At 41.3% G+C, this 16037-nt stretch overlaps 1 protein-coding gene across 1 annotated transcript in view; it reads left to right on the forward strand.

Moving 5' to 3' along the window:
- Positions 1–1128: 1128 nt before the first annotated feature.
- rngtt (RNA guanylyltransferase and 5'-phosphatase) overlaps positions 1129–16037 on the forward strand; it is an 89696-nt gene continuing 74787 nt past the window's right edge. Inside the window, exons 1-8 of the mRNA XM_047573691.1 lie at positions 1129–1543; positions 2787–2896; positions 2986–3089; positions 3175–3263; positions 7905–7980; positions 10589–10838; positions 13317–13426; positions 14638–14739. Coding sequence (XP_047429647.1) covers positions 1480–1543; positions 2787–2896; positions 2986–3089; positions 3175–3263; positions 7905–7980; positions 10589–10838; positions 13317–13426; positions 14638–14739 — 905 coding nt within the window. The 5' untranslated portion in view covers positions 1129–1479. The remainder of the gene's footprint in view (positions 1544–2786; positions 2897–2985; positions 3090–3174; positions 3264–7904; positions 7981–10588; positions 10839–13316; positions 13427–14637; positions 14740–16037) is intronic.

Below are 16037 nucleotides of genomic sequence, written 5' to 3' on the forward strand. Positions count from 1 at the left end.
AAAAAAGCAGACAATGTGCAACACCATTGAAAAATCGGACATCCAAACGGACTGACATATTACAATAAAAAATATTTTATATTTAATAATAATAACACAATATAATTTATGATATAATAATCAAAATAAAACAAGATACAGTTACAGGAAAAGTATGTGTGAAATAACACTATATAATAATAATAATAATAATAATAATACTTAATAAGAGATAATAATAGATTTTATTTATAACGCACTTTACATTTGAAGGACAAAACAACTCCATCTGACCTACACTTGGCTGTAGCTACAATCCAGATGCATAATTTACGTTAGCAGTTAACTTTAATATTATATGTATATATGAAACTGAGAGATGATTTAGGAACAACCTGGCCTACTTTGTAAAATTACATACAGTGGTTAATTTCTAAGTGTCACTTTGTCACTTTCATCATCTTTCTGATGTCTTACTGACAAAAACATATTTTGTTTTCTTATCCTTAATAATAAGATACAGTAGTTTAACTGATGTTAGCTTCAGAGGTACATCAAATTCAACACGTTCATAACAGTTAAATAACATAAAACATCTTCTCATTTGTGAAATGGTATTCCCCGTTGCTTGGTGTTTCTTACACGGGAACATCCATAAGTGGCACAAAAGTCTGGCAATTCAGTCGGTCAGATCCACCACCCCTGTTCACGCGTTGATGTGTCTGACAAGCCTGAATGCGGCATCTAGTGGATACTGTATATCTATGCGTCCTATCTACTTGTAGCAATCAGCAGATTGAAAACATTTTCCCACTCATTTCAAAAGTAATATATGTTAATAAGGAAAATCTATAACATAAGATACGTACAGTACAACTAGGCTGCAAATCACCGTCACAGTGCAGATTATACACAGTATAATATAGTCAGAAAACTCGTCCAAATGCAGTCACCATGGAGTAGTTTACAAATTGTATACGTAAGATTCATCTTCAGATTCACAAAAGGGACACACCTCAGTAATATTCTGGCATTTTTGTACAAATACTACAAGACTGAAAAGACTCTGCATGATGTGTTGAGGTGTTATGCCCTTTCTCCTACATGCCTGCAGGGGCAGCATGACCCGGGATGTTGACTAATCTACAGCTATTAACAACGAGAAGAAGGCTAGCCCATGCTAGCTCGCTTGGTGACTACTGAGCTTATGCTACACAATCTGGATTTAAGGAAGACAAACGGCATCACTTCTTCAATTATTGATCTTCCCTGTGTTATTACAACATATGCTTCATGGAAGCGCCCGCCGGCCCATCAGAAGGTTGATCGGGCGTAAACAGGTTGGATGATTCTCCTGAACTAGGAGCTAAAGGGCCTCGAGTCCGCGGTGCTTGGGTGAACGACCACCCGGGAAACGTGGCGTGTGAGAGGGGGTCGTATCTAGGATCCGCAGGCTAGCTTGTGACACACGATCTCTGTTATTGCCAACCTCTCCTCAACATGTCACACACGGGACCCCCTCCTCGATGGCGCAATTGTCCCAGAAGAGGGCAACCTGTGGCAGGTGTGTGGAAACGAACAACATCAACATAGCATTTTCACTTTTGGTTGGATTTACCAGTTTAAGTTACACTGTGCTATTGCTATTAGCTTGCTGCGTGTGTTGCTGAAACTCCTATGTTTGTAGCACGACCAGTGTGTAATTCTATCTACTGTCTCTCCTAAACATGTTTATGTACCCTATACATTAATATATTAGGATATAGAAATTCTTATAAAATAGAGAAGAATTGAGCACACTGGCTCGTTTTTAGTCAACCAAAAATGGCTAGCTTAGCATACATGTTAATCCCGAGAGTTTGTTTAAATGAAACAATGAATGAATGAATGAAAGAATGAATGAAGTCGGCAGCGACTTTATTAAACTGAAACGTCTGTACTTCGCATGTACGTCAACAATTTGTGTGAAGGCCAACTTCATCTGCTTTATTTTTTAAACTGAAGTTTGTTGCGTTTTTCCTGCGCGCCTTGTGCAGCTGACGTTGCACCTGTGGCTAACAGCCTGTCAAAGCTGCCAGGTCTTTGGCAAGTCATGCTTGCCTTTTTTTTTTTGGCATTTAGGTTTATTAAATACTGATTGAAAGCGATGTAAAGCTTATTTTGTGGCCTGAGATTCACATTAGTTATAAAGCGTGGCGTTGAGAGAGAACTAATGAGTTGTCTGGCTGTGCAGTCGAAGCATCACGTGTCAAAACAAACCGGGGCTGCAGCATGGAGCGATGGAGACCACGGAGCTGTGTGCTCTAGAAATCTGTTTACTGGGATCCCATAATGCCAGTTTTTTCCAGAGTCTAGACGGGTGCTCAATTTTTTAGCCCTTTGAAATCCATTTTTGCCACTTAGTAGAAAATAGCTGTATTATCTTCAGTATTTTAGGGCCAGCCGTGAGAAAAAAAAATGAGAGGAAGTAGATAATTATTATTTTTAGTGCAGAGTTTTATTGGCCATTAACCAACATAAAAGTGCCAACAAACACACAGTGTCCTGTGTTATGCTTAATTTATCATAAACACAGCGTGTACTCATCTCTTGGTTTGTAGTACTGATAAAACTTATTTTATTTATTTGACTACAACATCATTGATGAATAAGATATTTGTATTTGATTTGTTATAAAATTGCAGATGTTGTAATTGCGTTAACTGTTCGTGTTTACATTTTATTGTCCTCGACTGGAGGATGGGTGAATCCACTCAGACTGCGTCGCTTTACTACGAGGTTTCTTATGTTTTTTTTTTTTCTCGCAGCAAAATTCCTGCCGATGAAAACGATGTTGGGTCCCAGATACGACGACCAAGTCGCGGAGGAGAACAGGTTTCACCCCAGCATGCTGTCCAACTTCTTAAAAAGCCTAAAAGTGAGTAACCCCTGAACACTGACCAGGAAGTGAACTGACGTTTAAAAAAAACAAACAGCATCTCAATGTGTTTTTCTCTTTTGCTTCAGGTGAAAATGGGTCTGCTTGTGGATTTGACGAACACCACTCGCTTTTACGAGCACGGGGACATTGAAAAAGAAGGGATCAAATATGTGAAGCTTCAGTGTAAAGGGTAGGCGTAAATTTGGACTCACAAACTAAGCCGCTGGAATGGGTGCCGTGCGCATTGAAAGCTAATGTCATTCTGTTCGTTTCAGTCACGGGGAGTGCCCTTCAAAAGATATGACAGCGATGTTCATCAGGCTCTGTGATCACTTCATAGACAAGAATCCTACAGAACTGATCGGTAAATGCTGCATGATTATTTATTCGCTGGTGGTCATTTGGGTTTTTCATTTACCTGCCTGTACCATTTTAACAAAATTTGTTTTTTGTTTGTCTTTTGCTAGTAAGACCAGTATGTTGTCTATAAATAGGATTCACCCCTTTGGATGTTTTCCCCCTTTATCACTTCCATAAATTGAATCATGATCAATAGCATTACCCCAAAAAGTTATTTACTGGCAAACTGAAGGCAGACATGTACAAGGGAATTTTAATTAATTAAAATATACAATGTCAAATAAGTGACTGCACACGTTTTCCCCTTCAAGTCAATATTTAGTTGATGCAGCCTTGGTCATAATTGCAGAACCCAGTCATTCCTGGATGTTGATTAAATGCTTTTCATAGGCACCTTAGATGAAATATTTGGAAATGATTACTTCCTTATCCCCGCGATGGAAACATACCCTGGACTAAACGGACTCTTCCAGAGAATTTACTTTAAACACCGTGACAGAGATGTGAGAATTCAGTAAAGAGCGTTTCTGAGCTTAGCATTAAAGTATTCATATGAACTTGTAGCGATCAGCAGATTGAAAGTGTTTTCCCGCTCATCTGCAAGTGAAAAGTTAAGCATTTGGAACAAGACAAGCTATCCTTGTCAGATGGTATCAGTGTGACGGAAACCCACGAAATGCCGTGATTATCACCTCCGCTCACAGCTGATTATGAGAATGGATTAAAAGCAGACTTTGCGTGTAAAAGCAGCTGGTGCTGTGAATGTGTTTGCACCGTGTATAATCTACTCAGTCTGTCGTAACAGCTTAGCTTCGACTGTAACGCATCTACTTTTTTTATTTTTATGATTTGCCGCGCCGCCGTTTTCACTGTGCTTCCCATTTATTCCTCTCAGTGTGAAGCTTAGTGCCATAACATCGCTTCAGAAACGCAGAATTTTAAGTACCTGCTTCTGTAAACAACACTGTGGCAATCCGATTTCAGCAGAGTGACACTCCGTCCTTTTAATTGCATGTTTTTAAATGTCTAATGTAACTTAGGTTTACACGAAGCCGGGTTTCACTGTAAACGATAAAATATTTTACCGTTTTAGGCCTTCCGTCTTAACGGAAACCGGAGTTTTCAAAGCCCGAAACCGGCTTCCGCGTTTTCGTTCAATTGTCCGCTTTTTTTTTTTTTCTTCTCTATTTGGGAGATGATGTTGTCATAGACTCGCCATGCGAATTTACGTGCATACTCCAGGTCTTCTTCTGTAGTTTCAGGGAGTAACCTTACAGCGCCACATAAGGCCTGGCATAGCTACTGCAGCGATTTCACTAATTTTCAGTGGTTCTGTCTAGATGTTAACATTTTGATGTTTTTTTTTTTAATTATATATATACCCTCTCCGTGTGCACAACTACATCATGTTTGATAAAAATTTGACCTTGTGTCCACATAACAGTGTTGTTTGTACTTGTGTAGAATCCTGCCGTTTCTCGTCGTTATATTTCTTTTTAAAAAGCTTGTTCTTGCCTTGATGAATGCTCATCTATTGTGATTATTTATGTAGAATATCAACATCCACAGCAGGCCGCAGTTTGTGCCTAGCGTTGACAAACATACGCTGGTAACTATTAGACTGAAGCTGAAAGGCAGATCTCAGAAACAAGGGACAAAGCTGAATGATAAGTAACATTTGCGCGTTGAGTGCGACGGTAAACTGACCCATTAGTGGGGATGGATGTTTTATTAATTCCTAACTGGGACACGTCAACGCTGCACTCAGCATGCCATACATTATCTGCATCTACCATGTGCAAAATGTGCCAGTTACACTCAGTCCAGTGTCATCTGTCACACACAAATGAGGAGTTGTACAGACTGATGGCTTGATGCAAGAAAGATGTCCCACAGTGTTCCACTAGATAATGAAGTTATCTGAGGCTTTCAACGAAAGTGCTGTTGTCTATCCAGTACATGGGGGATGGAGAGGGTGGTCCCGGTTATCCATGATTGATAACAGCTTGTTCGGTGTCCTCCTCTCCATTACCGAGTCAAAAGTCTGCGGCCAGTGGCACGGCCAGCCTGTTCTGGTCAGTTCATTAAGTGTGTTTGTGTCACTGGCTGAACCGCTGCTCCCCGCTGTGAAAGATTTCAGTTACATTGCGTGTCCTGCAGAGGGCAGCCTTACGCCACAAGCAGACGAGGGAAAGCTGGAGTTGGGTCACATGCTTTCTTTAGAAACATCCACACTTCAGTACGCTTGTTTTATATTCTACACCCTTCGCACTATAACCAGTTGTGTTGTGAACTGTCACCCAGTGGCTCCACGGAGCAGCTGGAGTCTGACTAAACGTCTGAGCTGCTGCCTTTGTCGAAGCTTTGTTTTTTAATTATTCTGTGTTTCACATCAGAAACAACACTGATCTCAATTTATAGATGAAAGGGCGTCAAAAGGCTAAATAAATTAGATGTGGGCAGCTTTTTGTGTTGTTTTGTACCCTATTGTGCTCTGCTACCTCTCCTTACCCCTATTACAAATGAAGTTAATAAAGTTGCGTCATGAATGATATGACGGTTGGTGAGTGCTGACGTGTTTATTGGATATGGAAATTGTTTTTCTACTCATCTGGGAAGAGCGTATGTGTATTAAATTAGAGCAAGGCTGATGCATTGGATGACAGAAGCTTATTGCATGTACAGTGTGCCTATACACAGATCAAGCATAACATTATGACCACATTCCCAATATTGTGTAGGTCTCCCTCGTGCCTCCAAAACAGCTGTGGCTCATCAGAGAATGGACATGGGGTCTTCTGTGGTGGACTGTGACGTCTGGCAACAGGATGTTGTTAGTGGGGGGCCTTTGGGTCCTATAGGTTGAGGGGAGGGGCCTCTGTGGATCATCCCATTTAGAGACCAGCCTAAGTAACATTCACATGAATGAATGCCAGGTCTAAAAGTTTCCCAGCAGAACATTGAATTGTCACAAGATGATCAATGTTATTTGCTTACTCCTGTCAGTGGTTATAATGTTGTGGCTGATCGGTCCGTTGTTACTTCTGGGAAACACGTGATTTTTTTAGTTTTGTCATTTTATTTTCCAATTTAATAATATGCCTCCTTGGAAATTTAATCAGGCGAATAATTAACCTGTGTATTTCACAAACGGGGCTTTAACTAAATCACTTGGTGCTGAAAAACAACAGCAATTCAGAAGCCCTGCTTGAGAACTATACCGATATTGGCCATTTGCATATGTTCTCCCCACCTATTCGTGAGAGCAGACGCTGCGAGTGTCCTTCATCTGACGCCCTCAGACTCTAAAATGGTGTCTGACAGCTGCTCAGCCTTCACAGTTTATTGCTTATAAAGAACGATCTGAAGGTGTTTTTTTTATTTTTTTTTTATTATCGTGTTTGTTCGAAGAAAGGCCGCCTTTAGTCTGCAGTGATTCAGTAAAATTAGATTTTCATGTTAATTAAGATCTCAAAGGTAAATGCAGATTTTTATTTATTTTTTTTTTGAAACAAGAAATATTTGATCCACAAGAATCTGACAATCAAGCTCAAGGCTACAGCCGACTGTTAAGTGGGTCAGTCCGTAATTGAATAACATTCAACAAAGAATTATAATAATAATAATGCTGTTTTTGCTGTGCCTGAAAAGCGCCTAAGGGGTATCAAACAAACCTCTGCGAATTAATCCACAATGGTTGGACTAACAATAGCACGGCCCGACCCTCGTGACTATCTACTGTTTGTTTACACGGTATTATCATATTTTGAAGCAGCTTACGTACGAAGATAGTTTGTCATAACATTCTGCCGCCTAAACGAAGCCCAGGGGGTTCTTATCAGGTGCACAGGGATGTTAATGTTGCAGTTTCACGCTGTTGGCAGCAGGGTGCTCTCTTACACCTCGTCCTGCCCGGGCCCCGTTGGAAAACCACTAGCTGCTGCCGGGCTCGTGAACCAAACTGCTCCGACATCAGAGCACAATGTGTGAATGTCAACTCGGCCGTGTCCTGTCTTTAGCCAGCTGGTCATTAGGCTTTGTTGTCTCTGCAGCGCACATGTCCAAATTAGACAGTTGGGCCGGTAAATGTGATTCGTTGGTTAATTTCACATTCATTAGCGTTGGCGTTGGCGGGCCAATTTCCTATAGGCTGAGTCGGATGGTTTGATTTGGTGTAGTTTGAACACTGCTGTTCATTTGCTGGCCTGTGAAAGTCTTTTTTTTTTTAATCAGTCTTTGTGAAATACGACTAAAAATCTTCGGGAGGTTCATTTCATTCAGGCGTTTTCATTTCAGGTTCCACTTTAAAGTCCTCTTTGCCTTAAAATAAACAGCAGAATTTTCAGTGTTTTTGTTTTGCCCGTGCCCTTTTCACTCACTCTTTACCTCCCTGAACGTTTCATCAATCTCTGGGTCCGTTCTTTGTGCGCGACGGCAGGTGTCAGACAGGTTTTAGATGTGGGTATAAAGGCGGGACCCCCCTCTGAGGAGAAAGAGGGATCTGTCTGAGAGTCCCTTTGAGTTGTGTGACTTTATGCCCTGGATAAAAAATAAATAAAAAAAAAAAAACATGGATGCAGCCTCTGCACATCTCAAATAAGAATGTGAAAATTAAATCATTGTTTTTTTCCCGTTTCTCCCAAAGGCGTTCACTGCACGCATGGCTTCAACCGAACAGGCTTTCTGATATGTGCATACCTGGTGGAGAAGATGGACTGGAGGTAAGGCCTGACCTCTAAATACTTGATAACACAAACCATACAACGCCCACTGGGTCCCGCCCACTGTCCCTTGGATTGCGTCAGTACTCTACACTTTCACTCCCCTGGAGTGTTCCGACCCAACCCCGTCTTCTTCCTGCTTGTTGCTGCATGATGGCACGAGAAGTTACTCCCTCAGTCTACGGACAAATGGGCTAAATAATTGAAAAGGGCTGAGCGGGAGGGACAAGGATGCAACTTTAGTCAGAGGTAGGGCAGCAGTCTGAGAAAGAAGAATCCCCAGAAGAAGCTGTGAGCACGAAGGGTGGATGAAACCCCTCTGACCGCCCACTACTTCCTATGTAATTAATATTCTGAGAGCACTTACTGGCGCCACCCAGTATGTTGTGTTGCAAGATAATTTAAGTATGAAATTATTAGTGCTGGCTTAGTTTTGTATGGATGTTGCCAGACAGCGAATGGCCTTGGTAAAGTGGATTATGACTAAGGCTGCAGTTAAAGGGGCACTTGCTGCGTTTCCATTATGCCTAGAAATGCGTAAAAACCCAAATATCACAATAAAATACTGGTAATGGAAACGCCTATATTTGGGGGAAAAAGCCTCTCAGATATCGCTGAAACATCTTTATGCTCTCATGAGGTGGTTTTTCAGATGTATCGACGTAAAAGTGGATCGCAAAAGTGCAATGAAAACACGTTTCCCGAATCGTCGGCGTCTCTTGAGATGACATGGGGGGTCATGTGACCAGCCTTTTTCCTCGAAATGAAGTCTCACGTGACGAGAATTTTAGAGTTGCAGCTCCTTCGCCTTTCAATGGAAACACGTACAAAGGTGGTAGGTACCGAGCTGAACCGGTTTCAACACTGAGCTGATGACCAGTGGTGAAGAAAGTGTAGTTGATTGACACATGATGCAAACACGGGATTCTCCACCAATTTTCCTGCCAGCAACTTGAGCATCAGGTGGACCCAGATGGAGCAATATGTTCTAGGCGACAAGCACGTACTGAAGCTTACACTCAATAGTTAATTGTCCCAATTTATCCACTATTAACCCTTTAACTTTCCGCTGGGTCATATATGGGAGAGCAGTAGCTTTTTGAATCAGACAGAGCCCTGTACCCTGTCAACCCTCTCTTTCAAAAAAAAAAAACAGGAAAACCTAGCAACTTCTTATTTTTTTTAACTGTGTGCCAACTTTGATTACTTAAGAACAATGCATGAGCTTGGCATTCGGTTTACTTTGGGTAAATCCTAAATAGTTTTTTTTGTTGTTGTTTTTTGCAAAAAGGCTGGCATCAATAAAGTGCTCTACATATTTCTCTGTGTGAACCTGGAAGCCTGCCTGAACTCTGAATTGCTCTGATTGTGCCCCTGCAAACATCTGACAGAACAGTGAAATTGTTTTGGCTGCGACGTAGTCGCACACATCATCTGAGCGCCATTGAGAAACCCGCCCCGTAATGAAATTTAAATGGGACGTTACGAGTCCAAAAGGCCTAAATTAAGTAGGTGATTTGTTAGGAGTGCCAACTGTGTTTAGATAAATAGATAAATCAAATGCAATTCAATCCCCATATTTAAAAAAACAAAACAACGGCATTTTCTTTTAAGAGTGATTTCTAAGGGCTATTTCATCCATTCTAAATTGTAGTTTATTCATCCTTGCTCCTACTAAAGGTGAGGAAAGCCCAAAAAGGGACAAAACAAAACGTTCCAATCCCACACTTCCAGCCAGGACAGGCAGCTTGCACTCCCTCAGCCTCCTCTTGAGGACCAGATGTTCTGCTGGATTTTGTTGCTCAGTTTCCTTTTTTCCCCCCTCTGCAGTGTCAAAACCAAGCATTGCATAACCTGCTTCATTTTGTATGAGATGGACAGGAGTTAGCCCTGTGATGGGCTGGAGACCTGTTCAGGGTGCACACTGCCTCTCGTCCAGTGGCGGCCGAGTTTACTGGGATGTAAAGATAAAGACAAGAGGCAACATCTGTTTGAGAACATCACATGTTGGTTAGAATAAAATCCGCTAATGGATCAGTTTACTAATACCTAGCTCTGGTAATTAGGGCTGGGAAAAATATATTGCGATATTTTTTCTGCCCACACAATATCAATTTTGATAGTCTTAATGTCGATGTTAAAAGAAAAATTCATGTTTTGGGCTTATCTTGAACAACTGCCACACTTCCACGATGAATTTTTCTGTACAAGTGCAGTAAACTGGAAATGGATCATTTGGATTAATGTTGTTTTTTGAGTGAGTTTGTCCAATGAGTTATCACTGTCATCTGATGTACATATATACAATGTCTATTTTAAATTTCTCAGTGAACTATGTAGAATGTTGCAATATATCGCAATATCATAATATCGCAACAATGTATCGTATCGTGACACGAGTATCGTGATACGTATCGTATCGTGAAGCGATGCGATGCCAATACGTACCCCTACTGGTAATGGTAAATCATCAATATTCCAGCACCGTCCGTGAATATTTAACCCCGTTTTATAAAGTGAACATAGAACTAGTCTTAAACTCCAACAAATCAAAAAGTAAAGCTTTTGTTAAAGATACCCCCTCACTGTGTTTTCTGCTTCTTATCAGCATCGAGGCAGCTGTGGCCGCTTTTTCCCAGGCCCGGGCCCCGGGGATCTACAAGGGAGACTACCTCAAAGAGCTTTTCCGTCGCTACGGCGACGAGGAGGACGCGCCCCCTGCCCCGGCGCTGCCCGAGTGGTGCTTCGACGACGACGACGGGGAGGCGGACGACGACGGCAACGCGGTGAACCAGGAGTCGGGCCCCAGCTCCTCCGGGTCAGCGCCCGGCAAACGGAAGAAGGAGAAGCTAAAACTGGTGAGGCTTCCAGGGAGCTCCGGGAAATGGACTGTTAAGTGGAGAGAGCGTTTGTTTCGTCTCCACATGATGCACATGTCATGTAGCGTCATGTGCGGTCTACGGGGAGGCGTCCACTCCAAATCATGAGACACGTGCTCAACCATTACTGTTTATTTAAGAAAGGGACAGTGCAATTTCATAGAACACATGATTACCCATGGTTAAAAAAGCCAGAATTAGCCAGAAGGCTAGTTTTCATCTGTAGTCCCCTGGCCTTGATGTAAAAAAGGCAATAAGCATACAATACATGTACAATATAATACAGATACATAAACAACACTTACTGTATAATTAAAAAAAAAAAAAAAAAAAAAAAACAATCAAAATACAACACAACATTTTATCATAACATCAAAACATCAGAGCATCACAACATATTTTAGTGTTGGCAGCTATAGGTGTTGATAAGCCACGTTTTCAGTTTTAACCATATATCCTGTAAACCTGATCACTCCCCATCTCCTCGGCTGCAGACGGAGGTGTAATCTTTGTTAGAGGAAAGCTGCCGCACTGTCTTCAGTGCAGTTTGGCGAAATTAGAAGCAGTGAATCATCTCCAATTGCTCGTAATTAGGTTTTCTTCTGTGTACATTGAGCCCATGCTTCAGAATAATTCGCGGCAGTTACATGAAGCTGAAGCTCAAAATGGAATCAACGGCATTACAAGCATTACCAGCGTAATTGAAGTATTCTGATATTAGAAAGTAAATGGAAATATGTTCTTTGCGCCGTTTGTTCAGATTACGACAGGGCATCCATTTATAGCCGTTATTGCGGACGGACCTTGCTGAGAACCAGAATCCAGCTAATAGCTGAGAATATGATACAGGAGACAGATCTAGACGGAGAGGTCCAGAAGAGACGGTTCACTTGTCTGTCATTAAGGAATACTGTCTGCTGTGGAGTATCCTGCCTCGCAGTCAGACTGGTTGGCGGCCAGTTGGCTGTATTAAAGAGAAAATCATTAGCCTGAATGAAGCTTTTGGTATGAAAGTAGAAATGTTTCTCTTTGATTTTGGATTTAATACATAGATTAATCGGGTGATTAATCAGGTGGTTGTTTTTTTTTTTTACCGTGAAACCATTTTATTCAATTGCAACACAGCAAATGATTGAAGATGGAAAGATGCCATCAGAACTCTATCGCTTATTTATTTTTCCGAGGCTCTATGAGCCCTTTTAGTACCGCAGGATTAATGGATGATTTGCTTCTGAGGACTTGTTTGAGGAGTTTCACCAGCATCTAAGTGGCTTCTTCGTTTCTAAACGACTAGTGGGGAGTTTAGGCTTTTATAAGGAACGTTTGTGGGTGGTGCCTGGCTGAAACTCACATGACTGGGGGTCTGTTAACCCTTCATGGGGCACTCTTTGAAATACCTGGGAATTTCAATCCTAGAGTGCAGCACATGTTGTAGGACACAGGTCTTCAACAGGGACGTTTGACCTGAGAATGTTTCCTGGATGTTCTCTGATTGGTTGGGCGAAAAGCACACGCTTCTTAACCTGTTTTACAAAAACAAATCATATTCTAACCCTAAAGTGCAAAATTTACATCCAAACATTTAATATTAGCTATTATTATTATTTTTACTATTTAGACGACACATCCAAAATTAAAATCTGTTTGGATATCTATATGTTCTGTGTGCGCTTATCGTATTATGTTATAACTCAGTATTTTTTATATGGATTGTGCGATTCTTTTATTAATTGCTTTAATCTCCTGGGGGAAACACGATATTCCACCGTGGTTTAATATTTGGGTATGAATTAAAAATAATTTTCCATACCGTACAGTCGTCCGTTTTTAAATCGGCGCCTGCAAAGATTCGACTGACCTTATTACAAGTGTGTAATCTGGTTAAGCGGAAACCCTGCTGTCTGATGCTTCTTCTTCTTCTTTCTAGATGAGAGCTGAATGACATTTATTTCATCATGGCTGGGCTTTCTCTTCTTTCTCCGTGGCCTCTCGCACTCAAAACATATTCACTAATGGTGTGACATGGCATCATCTGTTTCAGGGTCTGGTTAAAGCATATATTACCGCGTCGTACCACTTGCCGTGACTGATCTGCGAGGAACGGTGGTGAAAAGGTCACGTTAAAAGAGAAATAAGTGAGATTGGAAAAAACACAGACGCGACGGTAGAAAGGAAGTAAGGAGGCGGTGGAATCGAGTCTCCTGGGAGTTGACGCTAGGGGAACAGGTTTTATGAGGTGTATTCTTTCGGTGAGAAGTGTTTCAAAAAGTGAGATTACAGATAAAAAAAGTGGGATCTTTAATGTATCCATCAGTCTCCACGCACAGGGATTCACTCGAAGCAAACCAGCAGCTGTATGGGAAAGTCGAAATCATCTTTGTGTAGGAGTGTAAGGATCTTTCAATCTGAGTTCAATCTTCTGTTTTTCTTATTTTTTTGTTGTTTTAATTCCTCCAGGGTGCCGTATTTCTCGAAGGAACCTCGGTCAAAGGCGTCACACAGGTCACCACGCAACCCAAGCTGGGCGAGATCCAGAGGATGTGTCAGGAGTTTGCCGAGTGGGACAAGTAAGAGGCTCCTCCTGCCCTCCTCATTACCCCTCTGGGAAACTGTGTGTGGATGTGTGCTTGGATTCAGGTGTGCAGTGACTCATTTGTCCTAAAGCTGAGATCTTTTAGACAGACAGACAGGCAGCAGAGTCAGGAATAGAATTTTTCTTTTCTGGAGAAATGTGCTGCTGCAGCTTTCTTTCTTTTTTTTTTTTAATGAAAATGCAGAGTCGACTCCACCGCAGCGTCTTGTCAAAGCAGAGGGAACGGTGCACGCTGAGGTTTTCACTACCTGCTGTTAAAATTCATATTTTTTCTCATGCCTTTCTGTAAGTCTTTCTACTTTTATAATTACATCCAAATATACATGGTATTTAAAAAAAAAATAAATAAAAAAAAATCTGGAGGTCGTTAAAGTGTTTGGATCTAAAAATTTGAATAGAAATCCTTTTGGACACGCACAAAGTGACTCTGCCAAAGACAAATCTGCTGGAAAATTAACCAAAGAAGAAGACGAGGAACTTCTTCCAACTGATTTCATTCAACAGAAGACGATAACGTAGACAGACCCCCTTTCCCACGTTGACTCCAGCTTTGTTCAGCTTTTCAAACACTTCCTTAAACACCTCATTTTTTTGACGCCTCTGTGTTTTCTGCCTTCCTCGGAAACACCACGTGGGCCAAACACGTGCAGGAAGAATTCATTGGAACCGGAGAGAAAAGATTGTAAAGTTCTTCCGTCTGGGCCTTTGTTGCCATAACCTTATGTGTAACCTCTACAACAATATACAGTATTAAAATACCAGAACCAGAAGCTGTAGCGTTTTGGACACTTGGCAACAGTTTACAACAGCGTGAACGTACCTTGAATAGCCACAACATTATGACCACTGCCAGGAGAAGTGATGTTCTGCTGGGAAACCTTTGGACCTGACATTCATTTATATGAATGTACCTGGTCGTAATGTTATGCCTGATCGGTGTACCTTTTTAAATAGATGTGGCGCACGTCTCAGCACTTGCTCACCGCTACATACGCAGCGGTAATGGATCATAATAATCATTGATTTTAAGATGAGTTTCTGGCCACCTGGTGAACGCCGATATTCGCTTTCGTTTATCTCCGTTTTTAAAAGGAGATAGTTTTATCAATAATGAAATCATCTGTGTAATGGTCATTAAACCCGAACGCGATACTCCGTTCACGATGGTTTTTATTGTTGTTGCAGGTCTGGTTTCCCTGGAGCTCAGCCCGTGTCCATGGACAGACAAAACCTTCGCTTCCTGGAGCAGAATCCATACAAAGTCAGCTGGAAAGCCGATGGCACACGGTGAGTCTATTGTTCATGAGTTCGCAAACGACTCCCGGTCCGCTTGGGTCAATACGGGTGGTGCGCTTTGTTTCTCTTACTGGACCGGTCGTCTTTTCCTTCCACTTCTCAGGCTCCTTTTTTTTGCATCAATACAGGTGGTTTAGATTCACGGGAGACGCTGATTTACCTCCCTGGCTAATTGTTGAGCCCTGAAAGGAATGCTAAGAGGACTTCTGCTTCTCATTAGATTTTAATTACACTATCTTTGTGTAGCTAATGAACCTGGGAGTTCATTGTAAATTAGCCTTAGTGATGGAGACCGAGTGCGATCGCTGTCCAATCTGGAGAATAAGACGTGCAATAGAGCCCTTCTCCTCTCCTGTCGTGTTTTTAAGGAGAATTTGATGTTTGCTCATATTTATTTATTTATTTTCTCCATTGTCTACAGCTAATGCTGAGGACGAAAGTAGTTTAGTATTCTAGCTGTCTGCTGAGAAGCACTGTCTCTCCCTTGCTGGGCCAAATGTGCTGGTGAATATTTAATGACTGCAGTCAATTTCAGATTTTTACATATCGTGCTTTAATTTCCTGTAAGCAGGGGATGAGCTGAGTACAGATTTGGCCCCTGACCAAAATTCTGCTAATGTGCGTAATCAACCTCCATCAACTGCAAAAGGCTTGAAAATGCCGTTAAAACTTTTGCCTTTAACTCCGGATAGAAAGCGCCGCAGCTGCTTCAAGCTCTTGTCCTTCGCTCTGTTTTAAATTCAGATTTATTTATTTTTTTTCAAGTTTTGAGGAGCAGAGATGCGGCATAGGCATGCAACATTCAGGACAAATAACTTTCTTTTTAATCGAAAACACTCATCTGCGAATCAGTGCGACATACTTCATGAAATTAGTTTTTTTAATTATGAAGACAACATCGGCCGATCCAGGTGGAAAAAGTGTGTGTGTCAAAGAAACTCATCAAAAATGCCTGAAAGAAACTCGGCTAGATTTAAGTGATCTGCCAGTGGGGGAAAAAAGACTCAATATCATGAAAAAAAACAAAAAACATTTGTTTAAATAGTTTGAGCTTAGTGTGATGCATCTTCTGCAGAACAGCAGAATAGTTTGACCACTCGTCTTTAATCAATATTCGTTATGAGACCGTGGAGAATTAAATTAGACCTTAGACCATAGGTCTTCAACACGAGGAGATACTGCAGGGGGGTTGCAAAATCTTTGGTTGGTTAGACATTTTTTATATATATATCATTTGTTTTTCATTTTCGCTACAACTTTAAATTTCTACACATTAACACAAATCCAAC

This window comes from Mugil cephalus, chromosome 21, assembly GCF_022458985.1.
Source record: "Mugil cephalus isolate CIBA_MC_2020 chromosome 21, CIBA_Mcephalus_1.1, whole genome shotgun sequence".
Taxonomy (NCBI): Eukaryota; Metazoa; Chordata; class Actinopteri; order Mugiliformes; family Mugilidae; genus Mugil; species Mugil cephalus.